Source organism: Rhinolophus sinicus, chromosome 12 (assembly GCF_057876585.1).
Source record: "Rhinolophus sinicus isolate RSI-liver-muscle chromosome 12, RSI-T2T, whole genome shotgun sequence".
Lineage (NCBI taxonomy): Eukaryota > Metazoa > Chordata > Mammalia > Chiroptera > Rhinolophidae > Rhinolophus > Rhinolophus sinicus.
In genome coordinates this window covers 56,747,448-56,767,878 of record NC_142512.1, presented here as the reverse complement: position 1 = coordinate 56,767,878, position 20,431 = coordinate 56,747,448, and the positions used below count along the sequence as shown (strand labels likewise).

The 20,431-nt window shown below is 63.0% G+C and overlaps 1 protein-coding gene across 7 annotated transcripts in view; it reads right to left on the bottom strand.

The window, feature by feature from the left end:
• BAHCC1 (BAH domain and coiled-coil containing 1) overlaps positions 1-20,431 on the bottom strand; it is a 61,591-nt gene that overhangs the window by 28,601 nt on the left and 12,559 nt on the right. For all 7 annotated transcript variants that reach the window (XR_012492299.2, XM_088788895.1, XM_074320385.2 and 4 more), the window contains exon 3: positions 7,309-7,488. Coding sequence is in view for 6 of the 7 variants with exons in the window: in XM_088788895.1 (XP_088645021.1) it covers positions 7,309-7,488 (180 nt within the window). In the remaining variant the exon portion in view is untranslated. The remainder of the gene's footprint in view (positions 1-7,308; positions 7,489-20,431) is intronic.

The following is a 20,431-nucleotide window of genomic DNA, read 5'->3' as shown; positions in this document are numbered from 1 at the left end:
CCAGGAAGGTCAGGGGTGCTGGGGGAAGCAGGCGAGTAGGCAGGAAGAGGGGTCAGCTGGCCACCCACCATGGGATGGGGCCGTCCAGAGGACACGGTCTGAAGGACAGAGGGGACGGGAAAGCAGGCAGGGACACTTCACAGGGGAAACAAACGAGTGGGTGGGGAGCTCCTGTGACCCCAGAGAAGGGGGGTGCCGGACAGGACCCAGGGCCTGCTGCAAGCTGCTCAGATGGAGAGGAAGGAGGGGCCCCAGCATGCCCACATCTGCCCCCCTCTCCTGCAGGTCACAGCCCACACATCACCCTGCACGGCACCTCCCCTCTCCTGGGGTTCACTATAGCAGCCCACCATGTCCAGAGCCTGGCCCCAAGTCAGACCCAAAACCCTCTCTCACAAGGCTGGGGAGGCAGCAACCCTCCCCTCACCTGCCCTTCCAGGGACCACCATACTGGAGGAGGCTGGGGGCTGCTCTTGGGTATCTCTGAAGGCTGGACACGGGTGTTCCTGGCTAGGTCTGGAGAGAGGGGTGCATGGCTAGCCAACCAGAAGACCAGTGTTCCCTGGGGTGCAGGGGACCTCCCACCACAGGGTCACCCAGGACCCCCAACCCCAGGCCACAGAGCTCAGCCCACACACTGCAGGCTCAGCAATCTCTTCTGGGGCCCGATGCACGCGGCTCTACTCTCTCATCAGGGTCCTGCCCTGCTCTCTGCCGGCTGCCCCCACACCACTAGGGCAAGGCCTTTTGCAGCAGGCACCCCCTGCCCCTCATGCCACTGGGACAAACAGCGTGGACCCCTCCCTGGAGGGCGAGGCCACACAGATCCTGCAACTGGAACTGCTACAGCGTTCTCCCCAGTGTCGAGCCTCAAGCCCCAGCATGGCAGCTCCCACAACACACCTGGCTGAGCCCCCCCCCCCCCAACTGTTGGGGCCAGGAATCTGTACTTTTACTGGGTGGGCTCCAAGGAACCCAGGTTGGACCACCCCAGCTGCCCCTCTGACCAGTCCGAGGTCCCGTCTCCTCTGGGTCAGGTCTACTCTCCAGCACTCAGCAGTGGGGAAAGCCCCTCGGGGTGGAGCCCCAGCAGGCCACCGCCTCCTCCATCCAGGATGACTGCCACAGAGACACCTAGGAGACCCCAAGCCTGGGTAAACCAGGTGCCTGCTGTCTCCCAGGTGACACCCTTGCTACTCAGGGTGTCGATGGCTTTCAATCGCAGTGCAGGAGCTTACTAAGTGATAGCAACCACCCAGAACGCTGGGTTACAGAGCATCCGCACGCAGCTCAAACAGTCTGCAGCCATGACGCAGCTAGTCATGTCTGCCCTGGGTGCCAGGGTGCAGCGGCAGTGCATAGCAGGACGCTTGCTATCCTGCTCAAGCGTCTGAAGGGAGTAAACTTGCAACAGCCCCCTCCCCATGTCCTCCCTGCTCCCAGCCAAGCACTCCTGTTTCCAGCACAGGCCCCTCACACTCAGCGCTCAGGGCCCCTGGGTGTCCAGGCTGTGCTTCCCAGGGGTGAGCACACGGCTTTATGGAGAGCAGCCGAGGGAGACCCCTCCTTGGGCTGGTGCGGGCTGTGGAAGCTCAGCTCCTCAGGGCGTGCCCACAACTCAGACTTTCGCAGCTGTGGGCTGGGGTCTAAGTGTGGGCTCACACTGATTCCTGGCTCACTCCATCCCGGCAAAGTCGGCCCACCACACCGGCCTGCGGGGTCCTGGTTCCGGCCCTCCACACACACACTGACCCTGGCCGCCCCAGGTGCAGGGCCTGGCCGTCTGTTCCCAGGCCGAGAGGAGCGGCTGAGAGACTGGGGAAGGTGCCAGGCTCCCACGGCGCCTCTGGAGCAAAAGCAGCGGGAAGCCTGCCCAGGATTCGGGCGATCCGTGGAGTCCCAGGCTCCTGGCACACGCTCCACAGGGAGGAGTGAGGCCTGGCCGGCAGAGCAGAAATGCAGAGCCTGGCAGAGGCCCCTGGGAGGGAATCGGGGCCTGAGGGCTGGGCAGCACTGAGCCAGGCTGCTGCAGGCCTCAAGCTGGGAATCTCAGCCTGAAGCAGGGAGCAAGCTGGTATGATCCCCAAAACCTTTGCCAACACCGCACACAGAAGCTCTGACTGCCAGGGGCCACCATTGCCCCACCCCGCCCAGAACTCCTGGCCACTAAGCCAGCTGAGTAGGACATACTGGACACACACCAGTCATCGTGCCTGGGGGTACCCAAGGGCTTGGGGCCGAGAAATGACCTGAGCCAGCCCCACACAAGTGAGTAGCACATATCAGCAAAGCCGGCCTTTTCTTCTCCCGCCCAGTCGGACCAGTGGCTGCCCACACATGTGCCCCCACTACAAATGTCAACCCTGCGAAGACCCAGGGCCCCGGCCCAGCAGTGGACAGCTGCCACATGGGACGTGCGGGGACAGAGGGGGCTCGGGCAAGTGCTTGAGGCCCCCAGTTGGTGCTTGCTGCAGTGCCTGGATCACGCTGGGTCTGAACAGTCATTCAGCTACATGAGTTTTGCAGATGGGGAAACTGAGGCTCAGAGGTACTGTGGCTCTCCCAGCCTCCCAGCCAGGTGTCGTGGACTTGAGACTAATGCAGCTCTTGGGCTGTGAAGATGCCCCTTGCAAGGGGCCCAGGGCCTTGTACAGCAGAGTCCTGAGGCCCACGACTGCCTGGGTGTGGGCAGGGACCCATGCTGTAGGCATTTGGGCCCTGGGAACAGTGGGAGCTGGGGAAGGGAGACACCCACTCCTGACACAGGGAAGGCTGAGGAAAACGTGGCTCAGAGAGCAGGGGTGCCCACACCGGGGCAGCCAGTTGGAGGGGAGAAGAGAGGACAGCCTCCCAGTCAGATTCAACATTCAAACCCTATCACACACCTTTCAGAGCCTCAGTTTCCTCATCTGTAAAATGGGTGAACAGCTGTCCACATAACCACGTTGCTGGGAGAAGTAAACCTCAGGGCCAGGAATGGGATAAAATGAAGTCACCCTGAGTGCCACAGGTGTGCCAGCTGGCCTGACCTGGAGCCACAGACTGGACCTAGGGTCCCTGCCTGAGGGCCACCTGAGGCTGCAGGAACCAGGCTGGGCAGGTGGGACTAGCCGAGCGCCCTCTGCTGGGCGCTGGCCCCCACAGTCATCAGCACGGGCACCAGCCCTCAACTACCCTAGACAAGTGCAGGCGCAGGAGGGAAATGGGGTGACCTGGGGCTTGGGCTGTGAAGGAGGGGCAGCAGGAGGCTGGGACCCTGAGGGGGAGGCGGGGAGGGCGGGAGGCAGGCCCCCCTGTGGCTGCATGGGGCCTGTCTGGCAGGGCAGTCCTGAGCCCCATGTTGGGATCCGGGGAACTTGGGCCTGTCCCTACACTGTCCCCACATCTCAGAGCAGCCTGATGTCCCTCCCTGGGTGGGGGACAGGTAGGCAGGGCAAGGGCTGGAGGGGAGGGCACGGGGGGGGGGTGATGGTAAGTGGTGCTGTGGAACTCAGAGGCCATTCTAGCCACCCAGGAAATAGGCCAGGAGAAGGAGGAGCCGACAAGGTCTGGGGGAAAGGGACTGGGTCCCGGGCAGGGACCAGCCTCTGAGAGGGTTGAGGGGGCTGGAGAGAGCCCTTCTGGACAGTTCTGAAAGATGCAGCTGCTGGAGCCAGGAGGACCTGAGGCCACACTGAGGTGGTGGACGCTGGCTGTGACCTCAGCCACAGATGTGCTCCTGTCTCTTGCTCACTCTTAGAAGTCTCTGCCAGCCCTGAGGTCTCAAGGGACAGAGGGGAGCTGGTGGTATTTGGGGAAGCTGGAGAGCCAGGAACAGCAGGGGTGCCAGTGGCTCTTTGGTGCAGCCCCTCTCCCCACTACAGCCTGGTCCAGCCTGATGGCGAGGCCTCTGGAGTGGGTGTGGTTCACACAGACAGGCTGGCCAGGCTGAGGGCCAGCACTGGCACGTGTGCCCGATGCCGCCCAAGGCTCCCCCTCCAGGTGGCACAAGAGACCATGAGTAGGCCAGGCTGCGGAGCACAGCAGCTCCATCCCCCACCCCTCCCCAGCTGAGCCCCCAGGAACAGAATGGCCTTTCATCAGTCTGTGGGTGGTCCCAGCCAGGCAGCTGGGGGGTGGGGTGGGGAGGGAGGGGGCCAAGCTCCCTGACAATAGGACCAGCTGTGCTGGGCCCTGCCCCTGTTGGACCTGACCCACTAGGGCAGTCTGGCTGGACACTGGCTCACTCCTACCCCCACCAGTTCCGCCACCCACCCCCACCCTAAGCTCCAGAGGGGACTGTACAGCCTCTGGCGGGACCCCTCACTTGGTGAGCCTGGGAGGCCAGGAGGCCTGAGGGCTGGACATGGGCTGTGCCCCAGGCCAGATGTTCAGGGAGGTTCCCCTGCACGCCAGCTGCTCCCCCAGGGAAGCAGGAAGTGCTGGCCCCTACTCTGGCAGCTGTCCCCACATGGCAGGCTGGGTCCACCAACAGAGGGGGGGGGCGTGCCTAGAGTGGGGGCAGCCGGACCCCTCCCCAACACCTGGCCCCCCCATCCTGGCCTCCTTGCCCTGAACATGAGAACCCGTCAGAGGCCCAGCCCTGGCTATGCTCTGTGGAGCACCTGCTTTCCTGCCCTTCCTGGGGCTGGTGGAAGGAAGTGGATGGACCAGGGTGAGAGCCAGACTCTGAGCAGCTCGCCCAGGCAGCCCACCATGCCTGTCGGCCCCCACTCTCCGGCCATGTCGCGTGCTCCCCTTCCCCCCAATACACACGGCAGAGAAACAGGCCCCGGCATGTGGGGAGCCAGCTGGCACCCAGTCAAACTAGCAGCCAGGCATGCTGCCAGGGCAGCCAGCCAGCACTGCCACTCGATCGCCCCGCCCGCCCGCTGGCCTCTCCGCTCAGAGCCCACAGTGAGGCAGCCGGCACCACGTGGCCTGCCTGCCGGGAGAGAGGCTGCAGCAGGCACATGGCAGGGTGGAGGGCAGGGGATCCCCTGCAGGAAGGGGATCCCGGGGCGGGGAAGCTGAACTGAAGGCAGAGAAGGGGACACAGCCAGGGGGTAAACGGAGGCACAGCTGGAAGGTGTGTGGTTGTTATGGTCCCTGGGACAGACACACTCGCTCCCCTCAGGTGGGACCTGGCAGGGTGGGGGTACTCCCCCACACGCCTCTTCAGCTGCCTGCTCTGGAGCCTGGGTGGGCAGCTCAGAAGCCACATCCTGCCTCCCCTTGTCCTGCGTCCACCTGCACTTGCCCACCACGCCCACCATGCCATCACGTGAGTTCTCCCCCACTACACTGTGGGCATGTCCACCCCGGAGGCGCCAGTGGCATTTCGGGGCTGGGTGGACGGCTAGCCCTTGGGCATCCTCAGAGGTGGAACCACCAAGCCCTGCCTCTGCCTCCAAGGAGCTGCCTCTCCAAGAGGCAGGACAGGTGGGAGCAGGAGAGGGCACAGGCCACGGTGCCAACCCCATACGGGCCTCCCACCCAGCTGGCTGGGACTTCTCTAGGGCTGCGGCTGAGGGCGGTGGGGTGCCCCAAGGCTGCAAGCTACTCCACCAAGGCAGCCGTTGGCTCAGGGGAAGTGAGTGGCAGGAGGCCGTTGGGGGTGCCGTCTGCAGGCTGCCGCCCACCCTGCACTCCTAGCAGCCCCCAGAGGGGCAGGATAGGGGCACCTTCTTCCAGGGCCCCAGGGCAGGTGGCGCTGCCCACAAACCGCCCTCCTTTCTGGCGAGGTCCCCAAGGTGGGACAGAGCTGCTGCCACTCCCAGGCCCCAACTAGGGCCCAACGCTGCAAGGAGGGGAAACCAAATCAGTCAGCCTGGGTGTGCCTGCGCACCTGTGGCTGCGCCAGGGAGGGGCAGCAGCCGTTATTTCGGTTGAGGTGGTCCCACATGGCCACTGCAGGCCTCTGCCTGCTCCCCCCATGCTCAGCCACACTCCTCCCTCCTGCAGACATCCTGGGAGCCAGGGGCTCCTGCCAGGGCCAGGCGTGTGATGGCAGACACAGAAGATGGAAGGGGCAGGAAGGGGCAGGGGGTGAACAGTGCCAGGAGCGCGTGGGGCCCACCCACGGCCGGCCAGGGAAGCCCCACACCAGGGCCTGGACCATGCACACATGCTCTTCCCTGGGGAGGTTGCTAAGAGGACAGGCTCAGGAAGCGGGTGGCGGAGGTGAATCTGGGCCAGGGAGCCTGCGCTGCCCACCAGGGTCCTCAGGGCCAGTGGCCTCCCCTTCACCAGGGAAGAGCCATTCCTTATCGTCGGCCCAACATGTGTGCTCTGCACGGCACTTAAAGCCCAGATTATTTTAACAACTGTCCCTCAGTCGTCACCTGTCCTGTTTGGAAAACAGCCCCTTTCTTGTTGCACAAAGAGAGGTTTCTCTCGCTGTCCAGCAGCGCTGGGCGCTAATCTCCTTGCCTGCAACTCAGGCGGCGGCTGCGGTGTGTGGGTCCGTGCTCTGCAAACACACGCCCGCCGCTCAGCAGTCATTGAGTTACAACAGTGCCAGTGCCAGGAGCGGAGAGCCCTCTGTGCCCGATGCCAACTGCAATTACCGCTCCACGTGCCAGCCGCTGGGCTTAACCCTTCCTACATTGCGAGGGACAAGGTAGCTGAGTGGATACCAGCAACCACAAGTGACTTTGGGGCCCAAGGCTGCCATCCACGTCACAGTACCAAGGGACTGAGCAGATAGCAGGGAACTGGGGGGATGCCCTGCCCTGGGAAAACTGAGGGAGCCCCAGAGTCCTCGAATGGCCTCCAGGAGTCCTTCTGCCAACCAGGTGGCCTGAGAGCAACATGCATTTATGAGGCACCTACTGTGTGTGCAGGGTTATGCGCTGTGGGGAGGCTGGGGGCCTGCGAGGACTCTGTTCTAGGCCAGGCCCCTAGGGTGGCGGCCTGAGTATGTTGACAGCTCTCTCCTCTCCGCCCCTCCCTCCCAGCTGGCACATCTGGAACCCAGGCCTCCCCAAGTCTGGGGCAGTGGGCACAGCCCAGCCTGGCCGGCCCAGCTGTGTTTCACATTTCCTCGGCTCCCCAGAGCCCTCCCAACCCACTCCCATCTCCCCCTCTCTGCCCATCTGTGGTGCACATCTGGCCAGGACCACTGCCTAGAGAGGCCCAACCCCGTTTCCAACCAATTACCACCTCTCCCATGGGGGCTTCCAAGGCAGGGACACAGCCCCTCGCCAGAGTGCTTGGCAGGGTCTCGTGGGCCAGAGCGGGGGAGCCACTGGCCTTGCCACTGGCCCTGGGCACCACGGGCAGTCGCTCCGGCCTCAGGGGCTTCTAGGAGCCCAGACCCTGACTTACCTTCATGGGAGTGTGAAAACCAGATCTGGGAGGTGGCGGAGTGGGAGCCCCGGTAGGCCTGCTCCGAGGGGGACGGGCTGGGTCCGCTGGGGTGCGCAGGGGCTGCTGAGCCCAGGCTGCCGGAGAGGAAGCTGCCCATGAAAGGGGAGGCCGGAGTGGTCCCCATGAGGCGGCTGCTGGCTGTGGACACAGGGGCGAGGGTCAGTGTGGGCAGGCACCGCATCCCCACCAAGGAGCCCTTCAGCGGGTGCCTCTCAGGCCCTAAGCTCCCCAGGCTATTGTCTTCCAATATCCAGGAAGCCCAGGGGGGAGCAGCTGCCCACACAGCCCAACGGCTACGCTTGGGGTCTGGAGACCCTGGTGACCTCCTGTCACTGCAAAACCCTCAAGAATGGCACTTTTGTCATTTCCATGTCCCTCACCCCACCCCACCCCTACCAACCAGGTACCAGGTCCTGTTCAGAGCCCGTAGGAAACAAACTGCTCCATGCACCGTTCTCCTAGGAGGCAGGGCTGACTCTCCCAGGCTGCATGGTGGGCAGACCTGCCTGGGTGCTTTGCCCACAGCTCCTAGAAAGACCCAGGGTCAGCAGGGCCCAGCCCTGCCAGCCCAGCAGTCTCTAGCCACCCCCGGTGGCACTGGGGTCTGGCCTTTCCCCACAGTGAGGTCTTCAACCTTCTCCCCAGGTCCAGTTAAACTGACTCATCAAACTAGGGTGCCACATCCTTGGTGAACAAGAGGAGAAACTGAGGCAGAGGGCAGGAGAGGGCAGGAGGAGCCTGAGAATGTGCTTTTAAACACCCTGGGGGTGCTCAAGGTCAGGCCCTGACCAGGCACGGAGTGGCAGGTGGCTACTCATCTCCCAGGACACGCGCCGCTCCCCCAGCAGCCCGGGCCCCAGCTCTCCACGCCCACCTGCACCCTCCACCACTGTGTCCCTTCCCTGCCCAAGGCCAGTGGCCAAGGCCAGGCTGAGTGAGACTGCCTGGGTTTCCATGACGACCAGTGACTTGCACAGGAGGGACACACACACACCCAGCACAGAGAGCACCCTGGCACCCGGCAGGCGGTCCAGGGCCATACTGCTCGGCCCCACCTGGGCAGGGCATCCTAGCACTGTGTCACCTCCGTTCCACCAGCAGAGAGCCTGGCTTGGGACCATCCCAAGGGATGGGGAGCCGGGACCTGGAGGCTCACTGTCCCATGGGGCTGAGGGTAGGGACCTGTCAGGGTGTGCAGGGGTTCTGGAGGCTTGGGGGGCTGCAGGCCTGGACCAAGGTGAGTCAGAGCAGCGGTTTCCCAGCCTGGGAGGCAGGGGGAATTTGTGAATTTGTGATGCCTCATCCAGCCTGGCTTGGCCCTGGAGCTTCCCAGACACAGGGTGACTCAGCAGAGAGGCTGGGAGGCCAGAGTGGGGAGCGGGAGGGACTGCCCCTGTGGGCCCCTGGCAGCTTCCCTCCTCTGTTCCTGAGTGGAATGTGTGAATGGAGGCTCCTCTCCTAGGCACCTTGGAGAAGAGGAGGGGTCTGTGAGCACTGGCCGGGGCCGGGATGCAAGCTGACCTCTGTGGTTCATGTCAGACCACAGTGAGACCCTGAGGGGACCCAGGGGCAGCGGGTGAAGGGGCCCAGGAGCCAGGGACTTCCCGGACCGCAGGGCTGGGACTGCCATGGGCCACGGCCAGACCACAGGCACGATGGGAGGGGATGCTGGGCTGGGAAGGGAAGTGCTGGCCTCCTGGGCTGGTGGACTAGCAGGGCAGTAGAGGGAGGGCGGCCCCTGCTGGGCTCCAGCAACCCTGGGAGGGGGGCCATGCCTGGGGGATGAGTGAGGCTTCTTCCTGCCTCACCCAGGCCCGCCCCAAGTCCCTCAGGCCTTCCCACCCCCGCACCCTCCCAGGAAAGTCCCTCCCACCCTGCTACTCCCAGGGACAGTGGGAAGCAACCGTGTCCAAAAGTCGGGTCTGGATAAAGGATTTCTCCAGGAGCTTGGCCTGAGAACCCCACACCTTGAGTGCTCCCACACGAGGGCGGTGGGGCAGCAGGCCAGGCCCCAGGCTAGTCCCACAGGGCTGGCTGGTCCTCGGATCCCAGGGAAGTGAGGCTCAGAGGAGCTCCCTCCGAGGGTCACGCATGCGCAGGGCCCCTGCAGGGGCAGCAGGCAGCCTCTGAAGACCCTCCACCCAGGCTTCCAAGAGCCACCCACCTGGGGCAGGCACAGGGGCATGTGGGGAACAGGCCTGAGGCGCAGTGGGGTGTCTGACCCTACTGGACCCTTAAACTGGGATCTGGGCAGGAGGCTTAGGGAATCAGCCCCCTCCCAGGAGACTCGTTCTGGCCTGAGGTGGGGATACTCATGGGCGCCCTATTCTGACACCATCCTAGGAGGGGATCCTGCTCAGCCAGACCCGGTCCCTGCTCCAAGAAGCAGGGGACACACCAATGACAAGCTGTGCTTCCTGCTGTGGCCAGACACCCTAAGCCTGGGGCCTACCTTGCCCCATGCCGGCCTATCTCCCCCTCATGCCGGCCTGTCTCCCAACTCAGGGAACCCTCCTGGGGTGCTTCCTTACAGCTGGTTTCTCTGAGTCCATTAGGAAGGGATTCCTGCCCCAGAGTGTGGGAAGTGTGGGGGTGAGACAGCGTTCCAGCCCAGCCCTCCCCGGCCTCTGGCCTCAGTCCTGGGCTCCCCCCAGGGCCTGCCGTTGCTCTCCAGGGCGGCCCCTGCCACCACCACTCGGCCTCTCCCAGCCATGTGGGTGGCATACAGGGCCCCAAGTGTCCCACCTCAGGCTGGGCAGGCCGCCCGGGGGGATTTCCACTCCTCTTTCCTATCACACTGAAACAGAAGAGCCTTGTCACGTAAATATTACGTCTTGACACATTCGCTGTAAAGTGTTCGAGAGGTAACACACAAGGAGGTTCACCGTGGAGACCCGCTTGGGTGCCTAGGTGGCCTCTCCCTCCTGGAACCCCAGCCCAAGACACAGGTCCTTCCAGGGGCTCCCTGACCAGCAGGCCAGCCCTGACGTGGGGCTCTATGACCCATGCTGAGAAGGGTTCCAGCTCCCCTGCACTGTCCTGGTCTAGAAGTTTGGAAGCAGCAAGGATCCTACAGGCCTTGCCAGGCGGGCACTGCTGTGGTGGGTGTCAGGGGGAGACTGCTGGCTCCTGGAGCCTCCCCATCCCAGCCGGCTCCTGAGCCCTGGACACAGCATCCTGGCTCCCGTTGTCACCTCCACCTCTGAGGAGTCTGGAAATGGCACTGTGCCCAGCCAGCAGAGCCGTGGCATACCTGGCTGCCACCTCCCTAGTCCCCGCCTGCTGACCAGTAAGTAGCCAGCCCCAGACAGAGCCTGAGCAGAGGCAGCCTGGGCCCCAGCCAGGGCCAGGGCTGCATGGCCAAGTCTGCCCGGGATCCAGGCTGCAGGCTTCTTTCCTCTTGGCAAGGTGTTTGCCCACGGAGTGCTGCAGTTACCAGCCTGGGAAGGGACAGTGGGAGCCCCAAGAAGCATGAAGGGACAGGGGCTCTCAGGCTAGGCCCTGGGCCAGAAGCCCGTATCCTGCCACTGTCTACACTAGGGGGGGCTTTACAAACTTCACTATTCGTGTCACTACCATCCCAGGTGGCGGGCCCGCCAAGCAGCTGACAAAGCAACAGGGCACTATTACTCTGTGCCCCATGGTCCCAAGTGCCCGGGCTGGGGTTTGAATAAGGCCAGTCCACTCCAGTGTGCAGGGTCAAGGTGGCCACCCCCCCGGGTTATCTCTCAGCTCTCATCATGGAGATATGGCTCATGTTTAGGACTATGTGAGGTGTCAGCAGGGACACTGAGGTGGGCCATTCTGTAGTTAGCACCAGCCCCCCCGCTGGCTGCCCCACTGCCCAGCTGGACGGCCAGGGTTTGCAGCCACAGCCTCAGCCCTGCCTCAGCTCTGCCTAGTGCACATGGAGGGCTGGAGGCCTGGCCCGGGCCCCAGGCTGGCTGAGAAAACCACTCCGGAAGCCAGCTCGCCCAGGAGGGCTGGTTGACACCCCCCTGGCAGCCAGCTTCTCAGGCACAGCCCCACCCCTGGAGGCCTGTCTGTACCCACACCCCAAGGCCCCGACAACCTGGACCCTGGCTGTGGAGGCCACTTCCCTCCTGGTTGCCCCAGTTGGATGGAGCCAGGCTGGAATGCCGATACCCCAAGAATCTCAAGTGACTGCTGAGTCCAGCCTTTGCTCACAGGGTCACTGTGCAGAGCAGCTAGCACCAAGTAGGTGGTAGAGGTGGCCCTATGCAGCTGGGCAAAGCCAAGGGCTGTGTGGCCTTCTTTTGCCAACCTGTCACCAGGCTCACCTGCCTCGGCCATGATGGTCCACAGATGTTGGGCAGCCCTGAGGGAAACTGAGGGTGTTCCTGCCCAGAGCCCAGGTGCCACCTTGAAGGGCCTCCAGGCAGTGGCCACGGAGACCCCCATAGGTCTGACTGGCAGCAACGCCATGCACCCAGAGCTGGAGGAGCAGGCGCCCACTGTGCCCGTTCACCCCACTCTCCCTGCAGCCCCGCGTCCCTGCAGGCCGTCCTGGGCTGGGGACCGGGAAGCCTGGGTCCTCACTGCAACCCCAGCCTGAAGGCTGAGGGAGCAGGAGGAGGGATGGAAGCACAAAGGGCCTTGACTGCTGGGAGAGTGGTGGGATCACAGAGCCGCAGTGGAGCGAGCATTTGTTGTGACTTCAATGAGCCACTGACACGCATCCTCCTTTTCTGGAAACTGGGAAACGGGTTGTAAAAAAAAGAAAAGCCTCACTGAGATGGTTGGCGGCCACTCCTGAGAAGCAGCCCCTTCCCAGGCTGAGCGCTCCTGCTGCTTCCGGAAGCCCAGCTGACGGGCGGCTGGCACAGGGCTCCCTGGGCTCTGTGTCTGGCGGCAGCACCCTCCTCCTATACCAGCTCCCACCCTCCCGCTCACACCTGCACAGGCTCCCGCTCCCCTAGCATCGTGCCTCCCTCAGCCCCCTGCAGAGCCTGCCTGGGCATGGGGGACACCTGTTCCCCAGGGCCATCCCTGGATCTCCCCCACGACACTAGGTGAGGCTGAGACACTGTAGGGACAGGTGGCCTCCAAAGTGACTCTCCCGAGCAGAGCCAGGCCCCAGAGGGAGCTGAAGGGAGAGGAGGAGGAGGCAGGATCAACCACCCACCATGTGGACCTGGCCCACATTCTTCTCGTTCCAGGGGAGTTAGGGACAAAGAGGAAGGTCCACGCTGGGTGTCCTGAGTGGATGAAAGTGGAAAGGCCTCGGTCCAGCCTGTTTGGAGGCAGGTGGGTGGCCAGACAGATGGGCCAGAAGGATGGGGGCAAAGGGACAGGGATGGGGAGATGAGGTCCTGGTGGGAGGGGCTGCTGTGGGACAACCCCCACCAGGAAACCCAAAGCGGCTGCAGCAGGGGCCGCAGAGACCACGACACACTGCCACGCGAGACCCACTGTGGGTGTGCACGAGTTTCCAGGCTGCATTCCCAGATACCACCCAGGGATGTTCTTCGCCCACAGGTGGCCCAGGCACAAGGGGTGTGTGTGTGCACATGCGGTGCCTCTGGGCAGAGAGGCGGTGTGGGCACCCACTGGCTCTGGGCATCACACAGGCACAGATGCACACGTCTGGGTGCAGGCTGAGCATTCACGTCGACAGGGACGAGCACACCTGGCTCTGAGTGTGCTCTCGGGCTCGGCAGCTCCTCAAAGACGCTGTTTCCCAGGGTCAGGCCTCCAACACAATGGTCCCTCACTGGCCCAGAACCTGGAAAAGGCTGTCAGCCTGGGTTCTGCCTGACCCGTGGTGGCATGGGACAGGCGGCAAGCCCACTGCTGCCCTGGGTCCCACCCACCTCCTCTGCACCCTGGGGCAGTGGCACTTCTACCTGCGGTGGAAGGGGACCCTGGCCTCCAGTCTGCACCAAACTGCATCTCTCAGACCTCATTCCTCTGGACCTGGATGTGGCTCCAGGAGTCTCATGGATTCTGGGGGGCAGTTGGCAGGCTGCGTGGCTGGGCCCATCTCCCCACAGCAGCCCGGCCTCTCAAGCTGGAGAAGTCCTGAGACTGGCACAAAGCCCTCTTGGATCAGCCAGCCTTGCTGGGCAGGCTCTCAGGGCCCAGGAGCCGTCCAGATCCAGGGCAGTCCCCTCACCCACGGGGTGTCACTGTACAAGCCACCCCTCAGTTACCACACTGTGAGTCCCTGAGGCTCCACCCAATGACCCCGGCCGCCATTCACAGCTCTGTGAAGGTGGCTGGACAAGAAAGTGGCAGGACCAGCACAGGGAGAGGACGGACAGGAGAAGAGGGGGAGGCAAGGGGGGACCAGAACTGCGTGGGAAGCCATGGGTGAGCCCCCGCCAGCCCAGCCCTGGGAGATGGGAGCAGCCCAGAAACAAGAGTGCATCACACAGTTGGCCCCTGTCAGCCGGCCCAGGAGAACCTTCCAGAAGCTCCAGTTGGCCCAAGGGCAGCGTCTCTCTCAGGCCATAATAGGAAAACTTTGTGGTTGCTGAGCCATCGGCCCCCTGAACGGGGAGGCAATGATGACAGGGGATGGGCCCAACCACCAACAGCCCAGAACTAATAAAAGAAAAGGAAAATCGGATGTAAGTCTGGTTCTTATTAAAAGGGTAAATTTAGCCCTTTGGCTGGGGGTGGGGGAGGCCAACACTCCCCACTGGGGCCGCCCTCAGACTCAGGGCTGAGAGTGACTCAGAGGGGCCCTGGGCCAGGCGGAGAGGGGGTGGGGTGGCAGGCGGGGGTGGGGAGGGGGGGCAGAGGGCTTCTCCCACCCTGCTCCTGTTCCTCACACCTTCTCATCTCCTGCCTCCCTTCTCTCTCACTGTCCCTGGCCGGCAGCCAGCACCTCCCCTTCCAGGACACTCCTGGGGGCCCAGGGGCGGTGAGCAGGGATGGTCAGCCTCACCCCTCTAAACCTTCCCAGCTGGAGGAGCATCCTCCAGAGGCAAGGAGCTTCCTTCCCTTCCTACCACCTGGAAGTAAGCCGGCGGCAAGCACGCCGGCCTGGACCTCGGGGCACGCATGCACACACACAAACACAGACACACATGAATGCAGGCACATATAAGCACACATACGCCCAGCCCTGCTTGTCCCCTCAGAGGGGAGCCCACCTGGACAGGTTTGGAGGTGCCTACCCTGCTGTCCTGCACCTCTGCCCTGGACCCAGACCCTTGAGCTGACCCTGGACGTGCCCGTCTCAGCTGTGGGCAGGGAGAGGAAGAGGGCATCCTGGACAGGGACACAGGGCCCCGCAACACTGGGCAGGTCTGCTCATGGGATTTGGTCTGGTGTGGCCACGCCAGTACAGGAGGGGCCCCAAAGGAACTGGGTTCACAGGCGGCCCTGTGCCCGTGGGCAGTGAGCCTGCCCTTCCCCAGCTGTAGTGTCCTTCACAGCCTGATACTGCACTGGTGTCCAGTGGGTGTGCCCTTCCTCCTCCTGCCCAGCTCCACGACACCGATATCGGTGGCTGCACTGAGCAGAGGCTCCAGGGTCGGCACAGCAGGAGAAACTGGGTGGGAAGGCAGGTGCTGGGTGGAGGCCGCCTGGGGACAGGCTCACCACCATCCTGTGGTCTCCCCAATCCTGCAGATTCATCCACTTGTCTATCCATCCATCCACCCATACATTTGTCCAGCCAGCCGTGCCTGTGAGGGGCTGAGCACCCATCTACCGCCTGCCACACCTGGCCTGGTGCCAGGCAAGGGGACTGGACTAGGCCAGGGTCCCAGGAACTCAACCCTATGGAGAAATGGGGGTGGGAGGAGAGAGACAGGAAAGAAACAGGAAGGTATGGACTGACTTGGGTGCCCCAAAGAGTGGGGCCACAGGTAAGTGGGTCAGAGTAGCCAGAGGGACACCAGGACACGGCCACCTGGCTCCAACTCCCCTTGGAAGCCAGTCCAGCCTCAGGTCAGGCCCATGTGTGACCACTCTCCAGCCTCAGCAAGGGTCTGGCTCAGGACCAACCTCCCAGCCTCAGGGGTTTGCCCCGGGGCTGGGGGCCCTCGAAGCAGGGAGACCGGAAAGTGCGGAGAGAAGCCAGGGTACTGTGCACAGAAGAGCACGGGGGCACGGAGAGGAAGGCAAACGGTGATGGACACGCAAAAGGCAGCAAATGCTTCTTGGGATGTGCGCTGACAGGCAGGGATGACGGTCTAATGAACAGAAAATGCTCCTTATTCCTCAGCAGCTGTGCCACTGAGGGGTGTGGGGAGCTGGGCAGGGGGCGCCCGGGGCTGCCGATCAAGCCCATGTGCCCCCCAAGACAGCAGCGTGACTGGCCCATGACACGCCTTGTGAGACCCAACTCCGGGGAAATCCCGAGGGGAGACGGGCCTTGTCCTGCCCCACACCCAGAGCCCGCACTCCCAGCTCGCTCACCCCCAGCCACGGGGGGACAGCTTGTGAACCAACACCCGGGCAGAGACCTCCAGGGAGCCACATTCTCAAATTTCCAACTGGCCACCCCTCTGTACCCCATACCTGGCTACACCACCCTATGCCCTTCGAAGTATAGACACATAAAGCATGTTAATACCTAAAGACGGTGAGCACAAGCAGAAAGAAAACCAATTCTCTGCGGTAAAACTACGGCACTTCTAGGAACTCGCGAGGTGAGCAGTTCCAGAGGCCCCCAGAACAGAGAACCAGTCCTGGGGCAGCAGGAGGGGCGGCCTCCGGAGTGAGGACAGAGGGACGGCCAGTCCAGGGAATCCGGGGGCTCTGGGCGGCCCAGCAGGAGTTTGTAACAAAGAGAAGACCCAGTGCCCAGCCCTGTGCCCCCCCCCCCAAATCTGAGGCAGGAATGTACGGGGCCGAGCAAGGAGGCACCTGGGCAGAGCCAGCCCTGAACTTCTATCTCAGTGCTCCTGACGTGACTACAGGGCAAGCAAGTGGCTTTGCTGAGCCTCTGCCACCTGGACCCCACCTGCCCCAGAGGCAGGGGGTGGCAGGGGACTCAGCCCTGGGCCGAGCCCTCGCCCAGATTCACACACTGGGCTCTGAGCAGGTGTTGTGTGCGGAAAAGGCTCTGCTGCCAGAGGGGGGTGCTCTGTAAGGGGCAGCCCAGGTGGCACCCCATACACAGCCTTGGGGATCTAGAGACCACAAGATGTGCCATGACCCTCCAGCCACCTGGTCCAGTAGCCAGGCCCAAGGCCAGCTCCCCACTGCCCAGCGGGACCTAGACCCCGGCAGGGCTGCCCAGGGGCTGCCCTGGACTTGCAGGGGCCCCAGAAGGTCGGGAGAATGCCCAGGTAAGCCAAGGGCTCCTGCTGACCGCACTGGGACAGGCAGCTGGCATGGGAACCATGGGAGGAAGCACGGCCCAGACCAGACGGTACAAACATCCCTGACACCCAAGCCACAGCCTGAGCCCCGCGCTCTGTCCAGAGACTGAAACTCTAACCGGGCTCACTCATTAGACAAACAGTTACTGAGTGTCTGCACTGTGCAGGGTCACCCACGCTCACCCCGACCCCCTGGAGCGCAAGGATGCCACGAGCCGCCCCAGCACCCCTGCCTCCAACAATGGCCTCAGGTCTGTGGTTCACACTGGCCACGTGGCTGTTTGGGTGCCAACTCCCGGGCCTATTGGTGGCACCGCTCAGAGCAGACATGGTAAGATGACGCTGCGTCACCCTGGACAGCACTGTCTGGCCAGCGGGGAGCAGGTCCACATTTGCCTGGGGGGCCTCCACTGAGCAGGGGTCAGGCTTCCAGAGGGGACGGGCCACAGCAGTGCTGCCAATGAGGAAGTGATGACGGGATTCTGGAGAGAGGAGGGGCACCTAGCTGGACACCAGGGGACAGAGGCTGAGAGGGAGAAAGTTTTCCAATGGCTTGGCCAGGCCACATGCAAGGAGTCAAGGGTGTGGGGAAGGAGAGGGAAACTCCCCAGAGGCCTCCAGCCAGCCAGCAGCGAGAGGACACGGAGGGCCCAGGCTCACTTCAGCCCTTGCCCACTGCAGGGACAGCAGCCTGGAAGTCCCTGCAGGGTCCCTGTGCCAGGCCCCTCCCTTTTGGTTGGCATTCTAAGGGTTGTTTACCCATCGCCCACCCAAGGGCCCTTCCGAATTAATAATTTTGGATTTCTACTAGGTATTTATCAGCCAATCTGCAATGGGTTATGAAGGGTGTGAGTGGCCTCCTGTGCTCCCTTCCAATTTTTCTCGATTTTGTCTGTATCTACACACATTAAGGGCTCTTTAAGAGTCAGCCTAAAGATGCATTACAATTTAGGTTTAAATTTAATATTAATTTAAAATAAATTAAAAGCTTATTTGTAGGAGGCCCAAAGGGATGCAAAAAAAGGGGACTGGCTTCAGGCAAACTGCCCACTAGTGATCTGCTGTCTGGAGTGGCCATGGCACACTGCAGGCCGACCAGCCAGGACAGCTGCTCCACTGGGCAGACCCTGTGTGTCCTAGGGGACCTCGGAGTCCGGCTCCTTACCCTCCAACCTGTACAGGGCGAGGAGGGCCGTGTATACAGGCCAGGGACAAAGGGCTCTGCCATCAACCTCCTGTGAGGTGCCACTGAGGCCAGGAGGTGGGAGGGAGCCCCAGCCTTGCCATCCTCACTTCCACTCCACACCTGGGTTCTGGCGCCACCGCTTGCCACGGCCCATGGGGCGTGACGTGGAGGAGGCACCTGGGCCTGTGCTACTCTGAGTGCAAAGTGCCCTCCTGAGCACACACACAAAGGCCAAAGGCCACCGAGGTGCAGATGCAGGGACCTGAGAGCTGTGCTTGGAGAAGGGAGTGACAGGGTCTGGAGAGGCAGGGGCAGAGGGGGCAAGGCAGCTTGAGGGAAAGGGAGTGGAGGGTCTGCAAGGCAGAGACCCAGAGACCACGCTGAGCTCTGGGGACGGTGCTGAGGGCTTACCCTGTGGGGGCGGGAAGGACCTGAAGTCGGAGATGCCTGTGGAGGACACACAGCTCCAACTCATCACTGCCTGGGACCATCCTGCACCCTGCGGGGCGGCCAGCAGCCCACCTGTGCCTCCCAGCAGATCTGTGTGGGTCAGGTCAACAGACAGGCACCTGGGGATGGGGGGAGGGAGAGTGGGAAGGACAGCGCTGACCTCCAAGTAGGTCCCCTGGCGCCTGTGCTCAGTGCCTGTGCTCAGTCAGGACCGAGCCTCAGAGGACAGAGAACAGCCCCGCCCCATACACAAGTCACTGACCGCCCCCCCCTCCGATCTCCTCCCTGGGGGTGTCCCCAGCCCATCCATCCTCACTGAGCGTCACTCTCATCAGCCAGAACTGACTACAGGTCTGGACACCGGTGCTTGTCTGGGATCAGGGTTTGGAGGTGCAGAAAAGCGGAAGCAAGGAGGAGGCTGGCTGGAGGGTCCTGCTCAGGCCCTGCAGGGAAAGGGCTGGGGGGCTGAGGACCAGGAGGGGTCACCCCCACAGATGGGCAGGGAGAGGAGGAACCACAGGTACACTCACAGCTCAGAGCTTGGCCCCCAGTGTCTTCACACTCACACAGATTCAAGATGAAAGGGACGCTGGCTCACAAAAGCATTCCTTCTGAAAGAATGGGCACCTGGCTGGCGCGTTTCAGTGTTTGTTGCAGGCAGTTCCCCACCCCACTCCCCAGGATGCAGCAGCAGGGTCCCAAGTGTGAGGAGCCCAAGGGGGATCCAGGAGCTTCCCATCCCCAGCAGAGCGCAGTGGGCACCTCCAGCCACAAGTTACCTGCTGGAGCCCCGATGGTGACCTCCCTCTGATGCTGAGGCTCCCTGCGATTCCCAGAGCCTCAGAGCAGGGCTGGTCCCCACACCCATCCCCATGACGTCAAACCGGTAAGAAGCCCCAGACACCCCTGGGAGCCCCCACTCCACACCTATGGCCCCCTGAAACGAAGGCCCACACAGGCAGAGGGTGAGAGAGAAGGCCGGGGTGCAGCTGGACCCGTGCTCGCTTCTGAACTCTGTGGTCAGGCTAAGGCCTCAAGACCACAGGACTCAAGACATTCAGCATAGAGAGGGGGCCAAGGGACTGTGATCCATGAAGGGGGGCCCACGCAGGTCCCCCACATGCCTCTCTGCCTATCCCCAGGGAAGCAGCACCTCGTGAGGCCCAGCTCTCTCCTCACCAGGTCTCTGGGCACATCCTGGGCAGGGGTACGTACAGCTGTGTGCTGTCAGCCAGCTCTTGGGGCTCCCAGGACAGGAATACTGGTGGCACCTCCAGGGGGAGGGCACCACCTCCAAGACTGCACCGGGGTCCCACTCACCCTTCTAGCAAGGCCCACTAGACAGCAGGGAGACCAAGACACAGAGAGGGGCGCGGCCTGCCCAGTCCCAGAGCTCCTAAGGGGCAGAGCAGGGGCTCTGTGCCGGAGTCCCCTTGCTGGCTCACCTGCCTGCCCCCCTGAGAGGGAGAGGCCCCAGAGGGCAAGGGGTAGGACCCCCCAGCCGTGTCTTCTCCCCGCTCTAGCCTCTCCTGTGCCCTCATTTTCCTCTCATCAGTTGCCTTCCTCCCAGCCTTTGCCTCCACTGCCAGGCAGCCACCCACACAGCCACCACGGGGGGGGACTCTCCCCCACCAGCCCTGCTCACCAGCCAGAGCCCTACAATCCAGATGGAGCTGCTGGCTGCTCCCCCAATCACAGTTGCCCCACCACACACCAAACCTCATCATGACGGTCAGAGAGCCACCTCCAGGCCAGGCAAGAGACAGAGAGGAAGTGGCCCCACCTGGTGCCCAGTGGACCTCTCCCTGCTCCCCCCATGCCCCACTGCGGTGTGGCACTAACAGGGAGGGGACGCTCACTTGGCCTATCTGTTTAGCTCTGACGCCTTTTAAAAATGTAGTGCACGCAGCCTGGGAGCCTCCGCAGGTGACATAAGATGCTTTTGGAAGGAGAGGAGATGCTGATCTGGCCTCTGGGAAGCGGCCATGAAGGCTGGGGACATGTGGAGGGCACTGCCAGCATCGATGTCCAAATGTCCGCATGTCTTGATCAGGTAGGAGGGCAGGGCACCTGCAGTCTTAGCAGAGACCAGGGCCATCGGACCCTGATGTGTCTCCCGCCCTTCTCTGCCTAACTTGTTTTC